Consider the following 13,987-nt stretch of genomic DNA (forward strand, 5'->3'; position numbering starts at 1 on the left):
AACCGTCGAACTGACTTGAAGTGCTTAGGTAACGCCGGAATTCTTCCACCAAAACCTCAGGTCGAAACTGCAAACTGGATCTGACACTTTAGTTAATTTCTGGGTTCAGAAAATAATGATTTTTCACCAACTTGTAACTCGAACTGCGGATGGAGTTTACCTCGTAATAAAGAACCGAAAGTTTCTACTTCTTCCTTGCAGCAGGATCTATCCAACGACACCAAAAATGTGATCTGGGTCCTTCAGATCCGACGGGAAACGGATCACCAAAACCCCTACTTGACAATGTTTCTGAAATCCTCTTCTTCACTAAAACCAACTGTGGAGTCATAAACTACAAACTCAGTAACCAATAGAGACATAATCAATGGAATAGACCATATCCATGATAGATTTGCCTTACCTAAACAAAGCCGGTGTTAAAAGATGAAACCGAGACGTACGTCCAACTCTTCTCTCCGCTTAACGTGATCCCAAAAGGAAAAGGAATACGCAAAGTCAACTCTTGATCACTAACGATGGCGATGAAGGATTGAAACCAAGGAGATCTGATGCTTTAGGGTTTCGAGTTTGCAAAACAAAGAAGTGGCTGGAGGTAGAGGGAAATATATACACTCGTACACATGCGCACGTAGGTTTGCAACCAAAGTTGCTGGGCCTTTAGTGGGCTGGGCTTCTTTTCAACAAAAATAGGGGTTGGTCCCTCAATGGTGGATTGGGGTGTTACAGTTGGCTGCTTCGAACGGTTGGAAAGTGCATCATCTCGATGTTAAAACCGCTTTTCTACATGGAGAATTGAAGGAAGTCGTGCATGTTAGTCAGCCAGAGGGTTTTGAAGTCAAAGGCAGTGAAGAAAAGGTATACAAGCTTAACAAAGCTCTCTATGGGTTAAAGCAAGCACCAAGGGCTTGGAATAACAAGTTGAATGCGATTCTAAAGGAGTTAGGCTTTGTTAAGTGTTGTAAGGAGCCGTCACTTTACCGTAAACAAGTCAAAGAGCATCTTCTGTTAGTTGCAGTCTACGTTGATGACCTACTGGTCATGGGGACGAGTTTGGAGTTAATTTTGGAGTTCAAAAGGAAAATGTCATTGACGTTCGAGATGAGTGATCTCGGTTTATTAACCTTTTATCTTAGAATTGAAGTGATCAGTTTAAAGGAGGTATTATGTTAACTCAAGCAAGATATGCTGCAAGGATTCTGGAGGAAGCTGGTTTGAGAGATTGTAACGCTGTTCACATACCTATGGACTCGAATTTGAAGCTGTCAAAAGCGCCAAAAGAGAAGTGCTACGATGAAAAGATTTATAGAAGAAATATTGGGTGTCTTCGGTATTTGCTTCATACTAGACATGATCTCTCCTACTCTGTTGGTGTGCTGAGCAGGTATATGCAAGAACCGAAGGAATCACATGGTGCTGCCCTGAAGCAGGTTCTTAGATACATACGCGGCACTATATCTCATAGTCTGGTCTTTAGACGAACAAGCATGGCAGGACTTATAGGTTACAGTAACAGCAGTCATAATGTTGATGAAGATGATGGTAAGTCCACAACCGGCCACATTTTCTATCTTAACGACTGTCCGGTTACTTGGTGTACGCAAAAACAAGAACGGTAGCATTGTACTCCTGCGAGGCAGAATTTATGGCCGCTACTGAAGCAGCTAAGCAGGCGATATGGCTTCAAGAACTACTCAAAGAAGTCACTGGTAAAACATGTGAAACGGTGACTCTGTTAATTGACAATAAGTCAACGATAGCACTTACGAAGAACCCGGTGTTCCATGGGCGTAGTAAACACATACACACTAGGTACCATTTTATAAGAGAGTGTGTAGAGAATGAGCATATAGAAGTGGAGCACATCCATGGGAGTGAGCAGAAGGCTGATATCTTGACAAAAGCACATAATCAAGTTTAAGGAGATAAGGGATATCATTGGAGTTCAAGATGTCACATTGGAAGACTTCAAGCTTAGGGGGGTGAATGTTGAGATAAGCTTGAAAGAAACTTGAAGAACAAGATAATCCTAATCCTACCGTGTTATAGTTTATAAAGAGATTAAGATAAAGATGAAGTATTTTAGGAGTTATCTAAATACTTATTATCTAGTTTGATTAGGAATTGGGTAAGGTGTTCTCTATATAATAAGATGTAAAGATGTGACATAGCTTATAAAGTTTTGAGAGAGTTTGTTGAGAGTTTTAGTTTTTGAGTCAGTTTTCTAAAGCAATAAAAGAAATTAGTCTATTATACATTTTCTTGTTCTTAAGTGTTTAAATTCAATAATTCTAAACTAATGATTCTTAAATTTTCTTTGAATACTTTTCTTTTTACATTAAAAACAAAAGAAAAAAACAAACAAAAGAAGAGGTATTCATTTAGTTGCATTAATTGATCTAGAAGATATTTCGTAATTCTAAAGTTTTCCCAAAAAAAAAAGATTTGTAAACAAAATCAGAGTTCTCAAAGGAAGGGTTTTTCATCTTACTTTCTTTTTGTATTACTAGGTTTGATTATCAAAGACCACATCATATGGTAGTCTTTAACCAAAATAAAATCATCATGTTACTCAAATCTCACAAAGATCTTCGAATTGAAAGATGTTTTGACGATTAAAATTAAGACGTGATCACGTGAATGGGATATTTCAACAACAATTTCAACCAAGATTTGGGCCTTCTTTTTGCTTTTTACAATGTGCGATAGAACATTATATTCCGAACCTTTACATTATTCATCTAATTACTAAATTCCTACGATATGGTAAATTTAATAGATACCCCCAAAAAGAAACCAAATACAAGACAAAAAGTTAGAATAGAAATATAAAAATAAAAATAAATTGAAGAAAAAAGGAAGAGAGCTTTTTAGATGGTTGGTTCTAATACGAAAGACACGAAGGAAGTCATGTCTTGTCCATTTTGACAGAAAGCGTTTCAAAGCCAAATTGATGGGCTTGATTTGATTTTCAAATCATGAATCTGTTACTTCAGAACAATTTATATACAATTATTATAGCCTACTTATACCCTAGCTTGTCTTTTGTTTCTTGTAGGTCTAAGCATAAATAAACCCTACCGAAGAATCGTTAGACCAAACCATGAAATAAGAGATAGCACTATCCTTGGATAATTATATGTGTCATGGTTTAAAAAATGTGAGGTGTTTTGAATGGTCGATAGCATCAATCGAGAAATTACATTACTATTTGGGTTTGTTATTGACTTGAGCACGTTAAAGAAAAGTTAAAAAAACGAATAATTATCGAATCTTCAAAAAATATCTAGAAAAACATGTCTTCTTGAAATGTGTTAATCTTCATCCTTTTGTTTTTTATAGAAAGCTTTTTATTTTCAAATTTGAAAGAAAAAAAAAACAACAAAACAGAACAAGTGCAAAAGTTTTAACATAAGTACATAACATTGAATAACTAGGAAGTAGGAAAGTAACAATAAGGTGACAGAAATATCTTTTTGAAAATTTTATTTTCATGAAATTATTTGAAAACACTGAAATATTTGTAACAGTATTTTCTATGAGTACGTCTAATTTATCAAGTGAAATGTTTCTAAGCAAAACATGTGACATTTTTTGGTACAATTTTTTTTGTCTATATATTTTATGCAAAAGCTTAGTTCCATCGATGCTCTACTCTCGTAATAATTTGCCAATTTGAATTAGATCCATCTCAAGAATACTTGTTATGGGACAAAAACAAATGAATTAATATATTTAAGGGGAAAAAAACCAAAAAATACCTCATCTATTTTTTGTTTGGATGTTTAATACCTAATCTTTTTTGGTTAGAAGAAAAATAACTCATTTAATTATTGTCAGATTCACAAAAACACATGTGGTTAGATTTTAATGTCCGGTAACTGCTCTGTGACGCCCATTAACGATTGTTAAACCACGTGTTAGAATCTGGCAACAATTTAAAGATCAAATATTTTTTAGCCTAAGATAATTAAATGAGATATTTTTCTTCCAACCAAAAAAAACCAGGTATTAAACGTCCAAATAAAAAATAGATGAGATATTTTTTGGTTTTTTCCCTATAGTTAAGCACCATTTTATAAATATCATGTACTAGAATCTCTAGACATTGACACTTTGTCTATGCATGAGACAAAAAAATCTAGGCATTACGAATATCTCTGTTTAAAAGTGAATCTTAGATTGTCTTTCAAATTTAAAACAACTCGAAACCATTCATAGCTAGACACAAAAACATGAATCTCTATATTGTCGACTTGATCGTATGATCTCCAAGTTTGGACCAAACTTTAAATAAACTACAAAAGTTATAAACATTTCTTACTGTTTGCATGAACAGGCTAAATTTTTATTACTACGATCAGTGTGATTGATTATAGTTTGGGAACTAACTACTAAGCCAAATGACAGGATAAGCAAATGAATGTGAGTTATGTTGCTTTACTTTTAATTTTTTCATCACCGTTAAACTATGGATTTTTGAATAAGAGACCAGTTTGAAAGATTAAAATGAATCCACAAAATATAACACGTTATTTTCCTCAAATGAAATACTTGTGTTTGAAAGCAGAAACCAATACGCAGAAGTAAAACATTTCAAATATATATATATATATATATATATATATATATATATATTAATAAAATTAGGACATGAATACTCTTTGAAAACATCAATATAATATTATAATATATGTATATGTATATGTATATATATATATATATTTCTTAAAATGCCAAACATCAAAATCATATTAAAAATATATATATTTGAAACAACATGTTAATTTAGAATATAAATATTAAATATTTAACTAAAAATAAAGATTAAAACACTCAAATTCATAAATAGGATTTTATATATCATAAATCAAATATATGTATATGTGTATGTGTATTTTAAATTAAATAAATTAGTTTTTTTGGTACAAAAATAAACAGTATATATATCATAAATCAAAATATTTTCAATTTATGTGTTTATTAAGTTTCTAAATAAGAAATGTAGGATTTTGTCGTCTTTCCGTAACATTTTTTTCCCGTAACATTTTTTGTGTTTCAATAAGTTTATTTTCCGAAAACAGGAAACGAACTTCGGAGAGACCTCCATGCAACCTAGGTTTGAATGATTTGCCAAAATCTTTTAGTTTAAAAAAAAATGTTGTTTTAACATTGTTTGGTTGTTTCAAAATAATTGTTATTTTGGATCTTTAACATGCACATTTTCATAAAATACATAATTTGACTTTAAGTAAAAGAAATACAAATATATAGAGAACAAAATGCCACACGTCATGTTGTGAAAATTGTTATAATAACACTTGTTATTATGAAATTGAGATAATAATTTTCATAGATAATTTCGAATATGTTGGTAATATGCTTCTCAATGACTTCTCAATTATGTTTTCCCAATTTAAGTCAATCTCTTTCATTTGTTAAGAGTGAGAAACTAGCAAGAATCCAACCCAAAAGAAAAAGTTAACAAGTTTAAGATGTGATTGTTGTTACTACTAAATATTCTTCTCAGTTTATATGTGGTCTTCAGTCATCTAACATTGTGCGTTGTTGATATAATCAACAGATCGAGTAAAACTTAGCTTTACATCTTTGCATTAGGAGAATCATGCATTGTTATTCTCTTTACTATTATATTATCAATTTAACTCGCAAATCTTTCTTTAGCCAGTTTGACGATCTAACATAATTATATTGGCCTCAAACCATTTTTTTTTCACTTTTGGTATGGTAGTATAGATTTTGGACGATTTGCCTTCTATCATTTTGTTTACATCTAAATTACTGTACTTGGTATTTGCCAATCAATATTGTTTCAAAAAAAAAGAATGAGGTCGAACCGGACTATAAATAATTGATTAATTATATACATCGCTCCACACCGGGTTGGTATATATTTGGCCGATGTAATGGAGTGAAAAATAGATGGTTCTCATTGCTCAGGTAAAGCAAATATTCATAAAGATCAAATTATTAGCCAATCAACATAGAGTTATATTGGCTATGAACGAATCATTCAACAGCAAAGATACTGCAGCTAACACTTCGATGTCTTTTTTATTATTCCTATGTTACTTTTAGTAAATAGAAAATTGAAGCTAGTATTGTTAACTTCACTCTCAAGAAAACGTGATGAAACTACTGTTTCCATTCAACTGGTTTGTGCCGTGTGTGTTTTGTATAAAGATGATTTGTATTTATTTATCTATTATAGAGAATTGTTTGATGAATTTATCAGGTTTTTTAAAAAATATATACATGTGTTTGTGTGTGTGGGGTAAGCTTGCTAATTCATATATAGCAAAAAAAGTAAGTTACTGTAAAAGTAATCAAACTAATTTAACACAATGGGCTTGTTCGTTTTGTCGTCGCAGGTATCTGTGGCTACGGTAACCGCAAATACGTTTATTCGTTTGATTATCGCAGGTACCTACATTAAGATGTTGCAGTAAATGCTGCGACATGCGTCTAATATTTTTAAACGTTGTTTCGATCTAACGGCCAAAAACGTAGACGCAGCTGCTGCCGGCAACCAAGCAAATAAGCCCAATTTTTGTATTTGCGTCTTATATACTAGCTAGTAGCTCTGTGAAGATGATATCTCTTTCCAATTTTCACAAAATAAGATTAGAAAAAGAGTTAGCAAGGACATTAAGTGACTTATTAAATTAGAAAAAGAAAAAACAAAAAGATAGTTTTTTTTTGTCATCTGATAGAACCCAAATAGAGTCTCGAAACAGAACAAAGAAAAGAAAACAACAAGGGAAAAGATAGTTGTAACAAAAAAATAGGCAAAGGAAGGTGAGAGAGTGAGGAAGAGAGAAAAGCTAAGGAATCAATGTACTCTTAGAAATGTACCTTTGTGTACAAATTACAATATTTGTTGGAACATAATATCATCCACATATTGTTCTAGATTCTACAGCTGGCTCCAAATTTTTGTTCTTATTTAATTAATCTCACTATATATATTACTCATCCGTACTTGCTATTATTACAGTAAAATTGTAATAAAGTAAAATTGATTGGTCATAGGTTCGAATCCTACTCGGAGAGATTTGATTCATTCCGAAATTAAGAAGAAAAGAATTACATATTGGCTACGAAAGTCCATATAATTTTATTAGATTAAAGAGTTACAGGTTTTGGGTAGGTTTAACTAAACTATTCAACCAATCCAAAAGTGTATTGTAGTGCAAGCAAGGGAAATATAAATACAAGAGATAAATAAGTACATGAGTCAATGTAGTGTAAATTCTTAATTAATTTTCACTAGCTAGACTAATCATATCAACGTAAATATATTACTGCTGCCGACGGCTTGACATGTTTGTCTTGATCATATGTCGTTCAAAAATTGATGGATCATAAATGTAACATTCCAAACTAAAACTGGTCGGTGAAAATTGCATGTAATAAACTTAAAGCTGTCGAGTTCATTTTAAAATATTAGTGTGTAAAACTACATTTAAGACATTTTATAAACAAATCATCGTAAGGATAATCATCAATACATTAGAAAAGAAACGACAATATACATAGCAAACCAAACTAAATAAGCCCTAGCTAGGCCTTCTTCCATTCATCATCGTCATCATCGTCACCATGGTGATGACTAGTTATGATGAGATTGGCAAGGAGGGAGAGTTTGGCGTTCGGACTCAGAGACACGAGAGGCATGGAACTTAGCGATGAAAGCAGAAGCTTTACGGTCAATACCTGGCTCAGCCACCCAGTAACGCTTGTCCTCGTCGCTGGCCCATGCCTTTCTTGTGTAAACGACGTCGTCCCAGGATGCATCAGCTTCAACTCTATGATGAGACGACCTTCTTGCTTTAAATAAGCTGAAGAGTGAAAACTTCTTTCTGCCATGACTTCCCATGAGAGACAGAACAAGAACAGCAATTAAGATTGAAGAAAAGAACTGCAAATTTCGTGTAAGGTTGTGTTTGTCTGATGTGTTTTGGTGTGGAGAGATGGACTTTGGGGATGTATTTATAGGGTGACTGAGCCAAAACAGCTTTATGTGGGGTTTTCATTTTTGGTCCGGTTTGGTTCGAATCTTGGTTGGTCCCTTTTAGAAGTTATCAAACCGAAATAAAGTTTGGTTTAGTTAGTGTTATTTCGTTTACGTTGTACCACATACTTTTTAATGTGTCGCTTGTATTTGGAGCTATTCTTTTCTGTTTATATAGTTAACAAAATAGCTATATATATTAGGTGAATGATTTTTTTTTTGGTTCAACATTTTTAATCTAGCTCTCGTTAGTTTCTCTTTTTTCTTATGGGCTTTTCAAACTAATTTGTTTTTTTTTTCGTTAATGGATGTATAGTTGTTTGTTTATCTCTGCTGAAACATTGTTCTTCGTCTTTATCTTTTCGAATATATATTGTTTGAATTTTTAAAGACAAACACAACTTACTATAAGTAAATAGAAATGCTTCTTGATAATAACATTGCGGAGTCATATTAACCAAAAAAAAAGAGTTGTTGAGTCATAATGTCGTCGAAAATGTAGTGTGTCATATAATGTTCGATGTAATGTCAGAGTCAGTCTCTAGCCTAACTACATGACAACTCCTCCTCAAATGTAAATCACTATATCTTTATTATTTTGATTGATCTGTATATATCTTGTTTAATTCATTTTATTTTTTATCATTTTACATTGTTTTCAGAAAAAGAACAAAAAGAATTTATATATGTTAAGTTCTTTGTATTTTGAGTGTGCTACTATTATCTCGAGGTTTGACCCCTTATATACTACATATTGCCTTGCACATATATTAGACTTAGATTTTAAATTCTTTTAAAATCAATATTTAACTGTAGATTCACCCTAAAGCTGGGAAAAAAAACCATTAATAATAAAATATAGCGACTTCACATAACATCAGATAATGAGCTATCTTGGTGTAATTAATTTTTGTAATTAATAAGCAGGCCAATCATCAGGAGTGTGCACTAATTTTTTTCTATCTCATCAGATAATGAGCTATCTTGGTGTAATTAATTTTTCCACGTTTTAATCATAATAAACAACCGTATTAAAAAGATTAACGTAAAATTAAGAAGGAGATCATAGTAATGAGATATTATTCGAGTATCTGATAGGGAAGATGAAGATGAAGAAACGTGGAACCTGCTTGGTATTGAATCGGACGGTTGTTGAGATTTTATCAGACAAACTCAATCTCAAAGGGTTCATTGTTAAACTTTTAAAGAGTCTTTGGTCTGTCCATTTTATTCTATTTTATCTTCCTTAATTCCTCCCAAAGGCATCCAAGTTCTCTGTTTCTTTTCTATTGAACTTTCTTCAAACATTTTTTAAATGAGTGTGATCGAATCAACCAAAAGGTGGTGTATTCTAATTGTATGTTTCAATAATATCGAAAAAGATAGAATTATTGTTATAAAAGACGAAACACAGAACTGTTTATATGTTGGTTGTATTTTGCTTTCCTATCCTAATGATGCTTCTAGATATTGCTCTCTTAAAATTTCAACGAAGTGCCAAACTCTTTACCACTCTAAGATTCTTGTCAATATTAGTAAGTCAATGTAAATAACTAAAATATGATTAGTATCACGATTTCTTTTGGTTTTATTAAAAACCTTATTTGTATATGTCAATTTTGTAGCAACCACTCAAACCTTAATCATATATAAATTCTAATATTCATCGTTTTTTTTCCCTAAACATGTCAATCGTGACACTAGTTATGTCAATAATGTTTCACATTTTAATATACAGGGCATTTGAAACATATATATGGTGTTTATTCTATACTAATTTATAATGTTGAACAAATTAGTAAACAATATAGAGTTTAAACGTTTAAGTATTTAACTAAACTTTCAGGTGAAATGCTCTAATTTTTTCCTATGTAATTCATTGCTTTTTGGCACTAATAATCTTATGTTTGTGCAATGATTGATTCTCTTTTTAATTTCATTAACTATTTCGTGAAATTAAAAAAGATTTTATGACTGGTGGGTGCTCCATCTCAATAATTTTTGTTGCATATTTTGTTATCACGTTTATTAAAATAAATTAGTTAAAAACAGATTAGATATATTTAAAGTAGAATTTTCTTAAGAAACTTCTATAAAGAAAAAAATCAAATACAATCATAATTTCACTATTAGAGTATTGCATTAGCTAGAAGAAGACCACACACGACAATAATTTCATATAACCATGTCACAAACTCGTACAACTAATTTAGAGTATCATTTAGCTAGGTGTCACTTATTAAGAGAGAAAAAAAGTTATTAACTAAGTTTTAAATTTAAGGAAGATTAAACAAAAAAAAAAGGTTAAGGGAGATGGAAGAGGAAACAGTCAAAAGACAAATGAAAAACAATCTGTGGAAGAATAAAAACACTAACGATTGTCATTTGTTTTTATATGACAACGAGCGCTTCTTTTTTCGTTTTCCATTGTTTGTGGAATATATTCAACAGCTTCAAGCTACACTATAGTATATAACAATTAGTAATTAAATAATATCTAGCAGAACTTTCTTTCATACAAATATACTAATCTTCTTTAGTAATCTTTTCGCCTATAAACTGTGTATTTTTAAGCTATAAATAAAGCATAAGTAATCTACCACCAAACAAAGTTTGTTATCGAATTTGGCAGGGAATATAAAAGAAAGAAATAAAGTTTGATTCGTTTGGATTTGAATGTGTTCGTCTTGATTGGTTTCACTTTTTGGGCTGATTTTTTTTTAAAATAAAGAAAGATAATTATAAATTACCATGGCACGGATCTCACCATAACCATTTAGAACTAGATGAAGCGTGTTATGATCATATTATTTTTGTAATGATCAAATTATTACACAAGAAGAACTGATTTTAATATAAGAAGTGCATCAGATTACCAAACATAGAGAGTTCACCTTATTATCATTGTTATTGCTGTTTAGGAAAACTAAAGACTAAGTTTAATCATTAGTAAAGTTTGACTACCAACGACGGATATCGGGATATAAAAGTGCAACAATTCTAGGAAATGATTTGTAATTTAATGTAATAATGTAATAATGTAATTAATTCCATATGATACATTCGACCCATAATTAATTTAAAAATCATAGAAAAAGTAAAAAATTTGATGTATATTTTTAATTAGTTACAATATTTCAAATAAAAACATGCATACTCCAAGGATAGTATATGTTTCAAGGTAAAAGGTATCCACTAAGTTCACTAGCCATTACAAAAGTAACTCATCTTTTGGCCATGACCAATCATACGAACGACTGTAAGTTTCCAACCTTTTAATTTATTTATAATAAATATCAGAAGAAAAATGCAGTTTATAGGAAACATACACTAGTAGCTTAAAAAACAAAAGAAACCCCAACTTGTGTAAGAATCATTTCCTTTTTTTTTGTTTTTTTTTACTTCTTTCCATCAATTATTTTTGCAATGATCATATTATTTTAAGATTTTAGTAGATAACCTAATTTTAATACTTATTCGTAATATTAATGCAATGGTAACTATCATAAATAAACAAGAGTATATGCACTACATACCATAAAAATGGAAAGTATTTAACAAACTATCATGGGACTCATAATCTATTCTCTCTCTTTATATACAATTACTTTTATACCCATTACATATATTACATGTTATTTGTTTAAATATCATGTTATTTTTGTTTTTTGAACGAAATTATATATCAGTTTGGGTTCACAAATGAAATAGTTAGGGTTTAAAGTTTACAATTAAAACGAAATTATATGTCGGTTTGGGTTCACAAATGAGATTGTTAAGGTTTAGATTTTACAATTAGAACGAAATTATATGTCGGTTTGGGTTCACAAATAAGATGGTTAGGGTTTAGATTTTACAATTAGAACGAAATTATATGTCGGTTTGGGTTCACAAATAAGATGGTTAGAGTTTAAATTTTACAATTAGAACGAAATTATATATCGGTTTGGGTTCACAAATGAGATGGTTAGGGTTTAGATTTTACAATTAGAACGAAATTATATGTCAGTTTGGGTTCATAAATGAGATGTAAAATATAAATATTACATGCTATTTTAAAAAATTTCACGTAATCTTTCATTTCTACATTACAATAAAATAAGAAAAGGGTGATTTTGTCTTTTTACTCCCAAAAAACGTGGGTCCCATGGTATTCTCCTATTAAAAAAAATTGTTGTGCTATTCTCTTAAATAACTTTTAGAATTGTGGTATTTATTTAATTAACCCAATAAACAAATACTTTTGTTCAACATCTGAAAAACATTATGTTTACGAAAAGTAAAATGCAAAAACACTTCCCTACACTTATTGTTTTTGTTTTAAGACTTCCCTACACTTACACTGCAATACAATACTACATGTATTGCTCTTAATTAGTGGAAAGATGCTTGGCTCCATCGCCTCACCGGATTGCACTGACTCCATTGCTCATCTTACCACGACAAGGTACCCATTGATGAATTCATTCTCATGTGGGAGAAATATTTTCAGACAGCAAGGTAGGTTTCTTACTTAACTTGAGCCAATTTATCCGCTTTATTAACAAACTGTGTGAAATAGGATCTGTTCACTAAACTATATATAAAGCTTCCCACAAACTCTACGGGATACTTCGTTGTTGGTTCAAAACGAATACGTAATTGCTTTAATTTTTCTATTGTTCTTTAACTTTTAGATTTCCTATATTTGTAAATATCTTTTTGTTGAGTAAGAAATTTAACATTCTCACTGAAAAATACGATATCAAATTTTGTCACCATATCAATTTTTTTTGGTATAAGTGCCAAAAATTACTTGGACACTAATCTTTGTTATCAGTTTATTATAGTTCGGTTATTCCAAATTGCTTGTTTTGGGCCCAATCATAAAAGCTCCGGGCCTGCTAAAGAAGAAAGAAAGAAAAAAAGAAAAAAGGAAAAAAAAACTTCAAACTCGGTTCGTTGGTCTCTCTCTCTGCGTTTGCGCTGCGATCTCTCTCTCTCTCTCTAGAAACTCTGAGGAGGTAAGCTTCTTCAATCTGCATCATTAGATTTTGTGTCGATTTGAGATTACGATAAACCCTAATCATCAATCTTTAAGAAGCCTTACCTAGATTAGATCGGTATCGATTTTGAATCGCTGTGACGTAGAAACCCTAGTTTCGTGAATCCATCAGAGCCAGCTTTAACACAATCACATTGGGTTTTAGGGTTGATATAGCGATATGGATACCAGGAGGCGTGAAAGTAAGACGGAAGCAAGTAGTAGAGAGAAACGGATTTATGAGAAAGATCAGGTTTATTTCACATATCTCAATTTTTTACTGGTAAAAAAGTTATTGTGTGATTTTGGTAGTTTGGTTTAATCAATTTGTGTGGTTTTGAAATTGGTATAGATGAATCAAGAGTCTTTTATTGAGGGATTAGCAGAGGAGTTTCGATTGCCGATTACACATAGGGTTACTGAAAACGTTGATTTGGAGGATGTGGAGCAAGCATCGTTAGATACAAAGATATCTTCGTCCAATGTGGGGTTTCGTCTTCTTCAGAAAATGGGGTGGAAAGGAAAAGGTTTAGGGAAGCAAGAGCAAGGTGTGTTTGTGTGTTTAACAAGAATTCATAAAATTGGGTTGGTTTAGTCTTAGAGTTGTTTCATCTTTTTGATTAATGTTGATTGATATAATAAGGTATAACGGAGCCTATAAAGTCCGGTATCAGGGATCGAAGACTCGGTTTAGGAAAACAAGAAGAAGATGATTATTTCACTGCAGAGGAAAATATCCAAAGGAAGAAACTTGATATTGAGATTGAAGAGACTGAGGAAATCGCAAAGAAACGGGAGGTATGCGTTCAAAACATGATGCCTTTAACTTTCGATACCCAAAAGAACAGAATGCAGTGTATATATGTGCTTCTGTTTTGACGGGATTGGTAGTATTGTAAAAAGGGAAAGAAAAAGAAAAAATTCCTGCA

At 31.5% G+C, this 13,987-nt stretch overlaps 2 protein-coding genes across 2 annotated transcripts in view; one reads left to right on the plus strand and one right to left on the minus strand.

The window, feature by feature from the left end:
* Positions 7,454 to 7,966, minus strand: LOC109131327. The gene has a single exon (XM_019242166.1). The coding sequence runs from the start codon at positions 7,898 to 7,900 to the stop codon at positions 7,634 to 7,636; it is 267 nt and encodes an 88-aa protein (XP_019097711.1). The 5' UTR covers positions 7,901 to 7,966; the 3' UTR covers positions 7,454 to 7,633.
* The window catches only part of LOC104771147 (G patch domain-containing protein 8-like), a 4,657-nt gene continuing 3,648 nt past the window's right edge, over positions 12,979 to 13,987 (plus strand). Inside the window, exons 1-4 of the mRNA XM_010495622.1 lie at positions 12,979 to 13,038; positions 13,225 to 13,311; positions 13,411 to 13,606; positions 13,702 to 13,856. Coding sequence (XP_010493924.1) covers positions 13,240 to 13,311; positions 13,411 to 13,606; positions 13,702 to 13,856 — 423 coding nt within the window. The 5' untranslated portion in view covers positions 12,979 to 13,038; positions 13,225 to 13,239. The remainder of the gene's footprint in view (positions 13,039 to 13,224; positions 13,312 to 13,410; positions 13,607 to 13,701; positions 13,857 to 13,987) is intronic.

Source organism: Camelina sativa, chromosome 20, assembly GCF_000633955.1.
Source record: "Camelina sativa cultivar DH55 chromosome 20, Cs, whole genome shotgun sequence".
Lineage (NCBI taxonomy): Eukaryota > Viridiplantae > Streptophyta > Magnoliopsida > Brassicales > Brassicaceae > Camelina > Camelina sativa.

What these genes read in the sequence shown, in the direction of transcription:
- LOC109131327 (XM_019242166.1), bottom strand. Translation starts at nt 7,900, where the DNA reads ATGGGAAGTCATGGCAGAAAGAAGTTTTCACTCTTCAGCTTATTTAAA.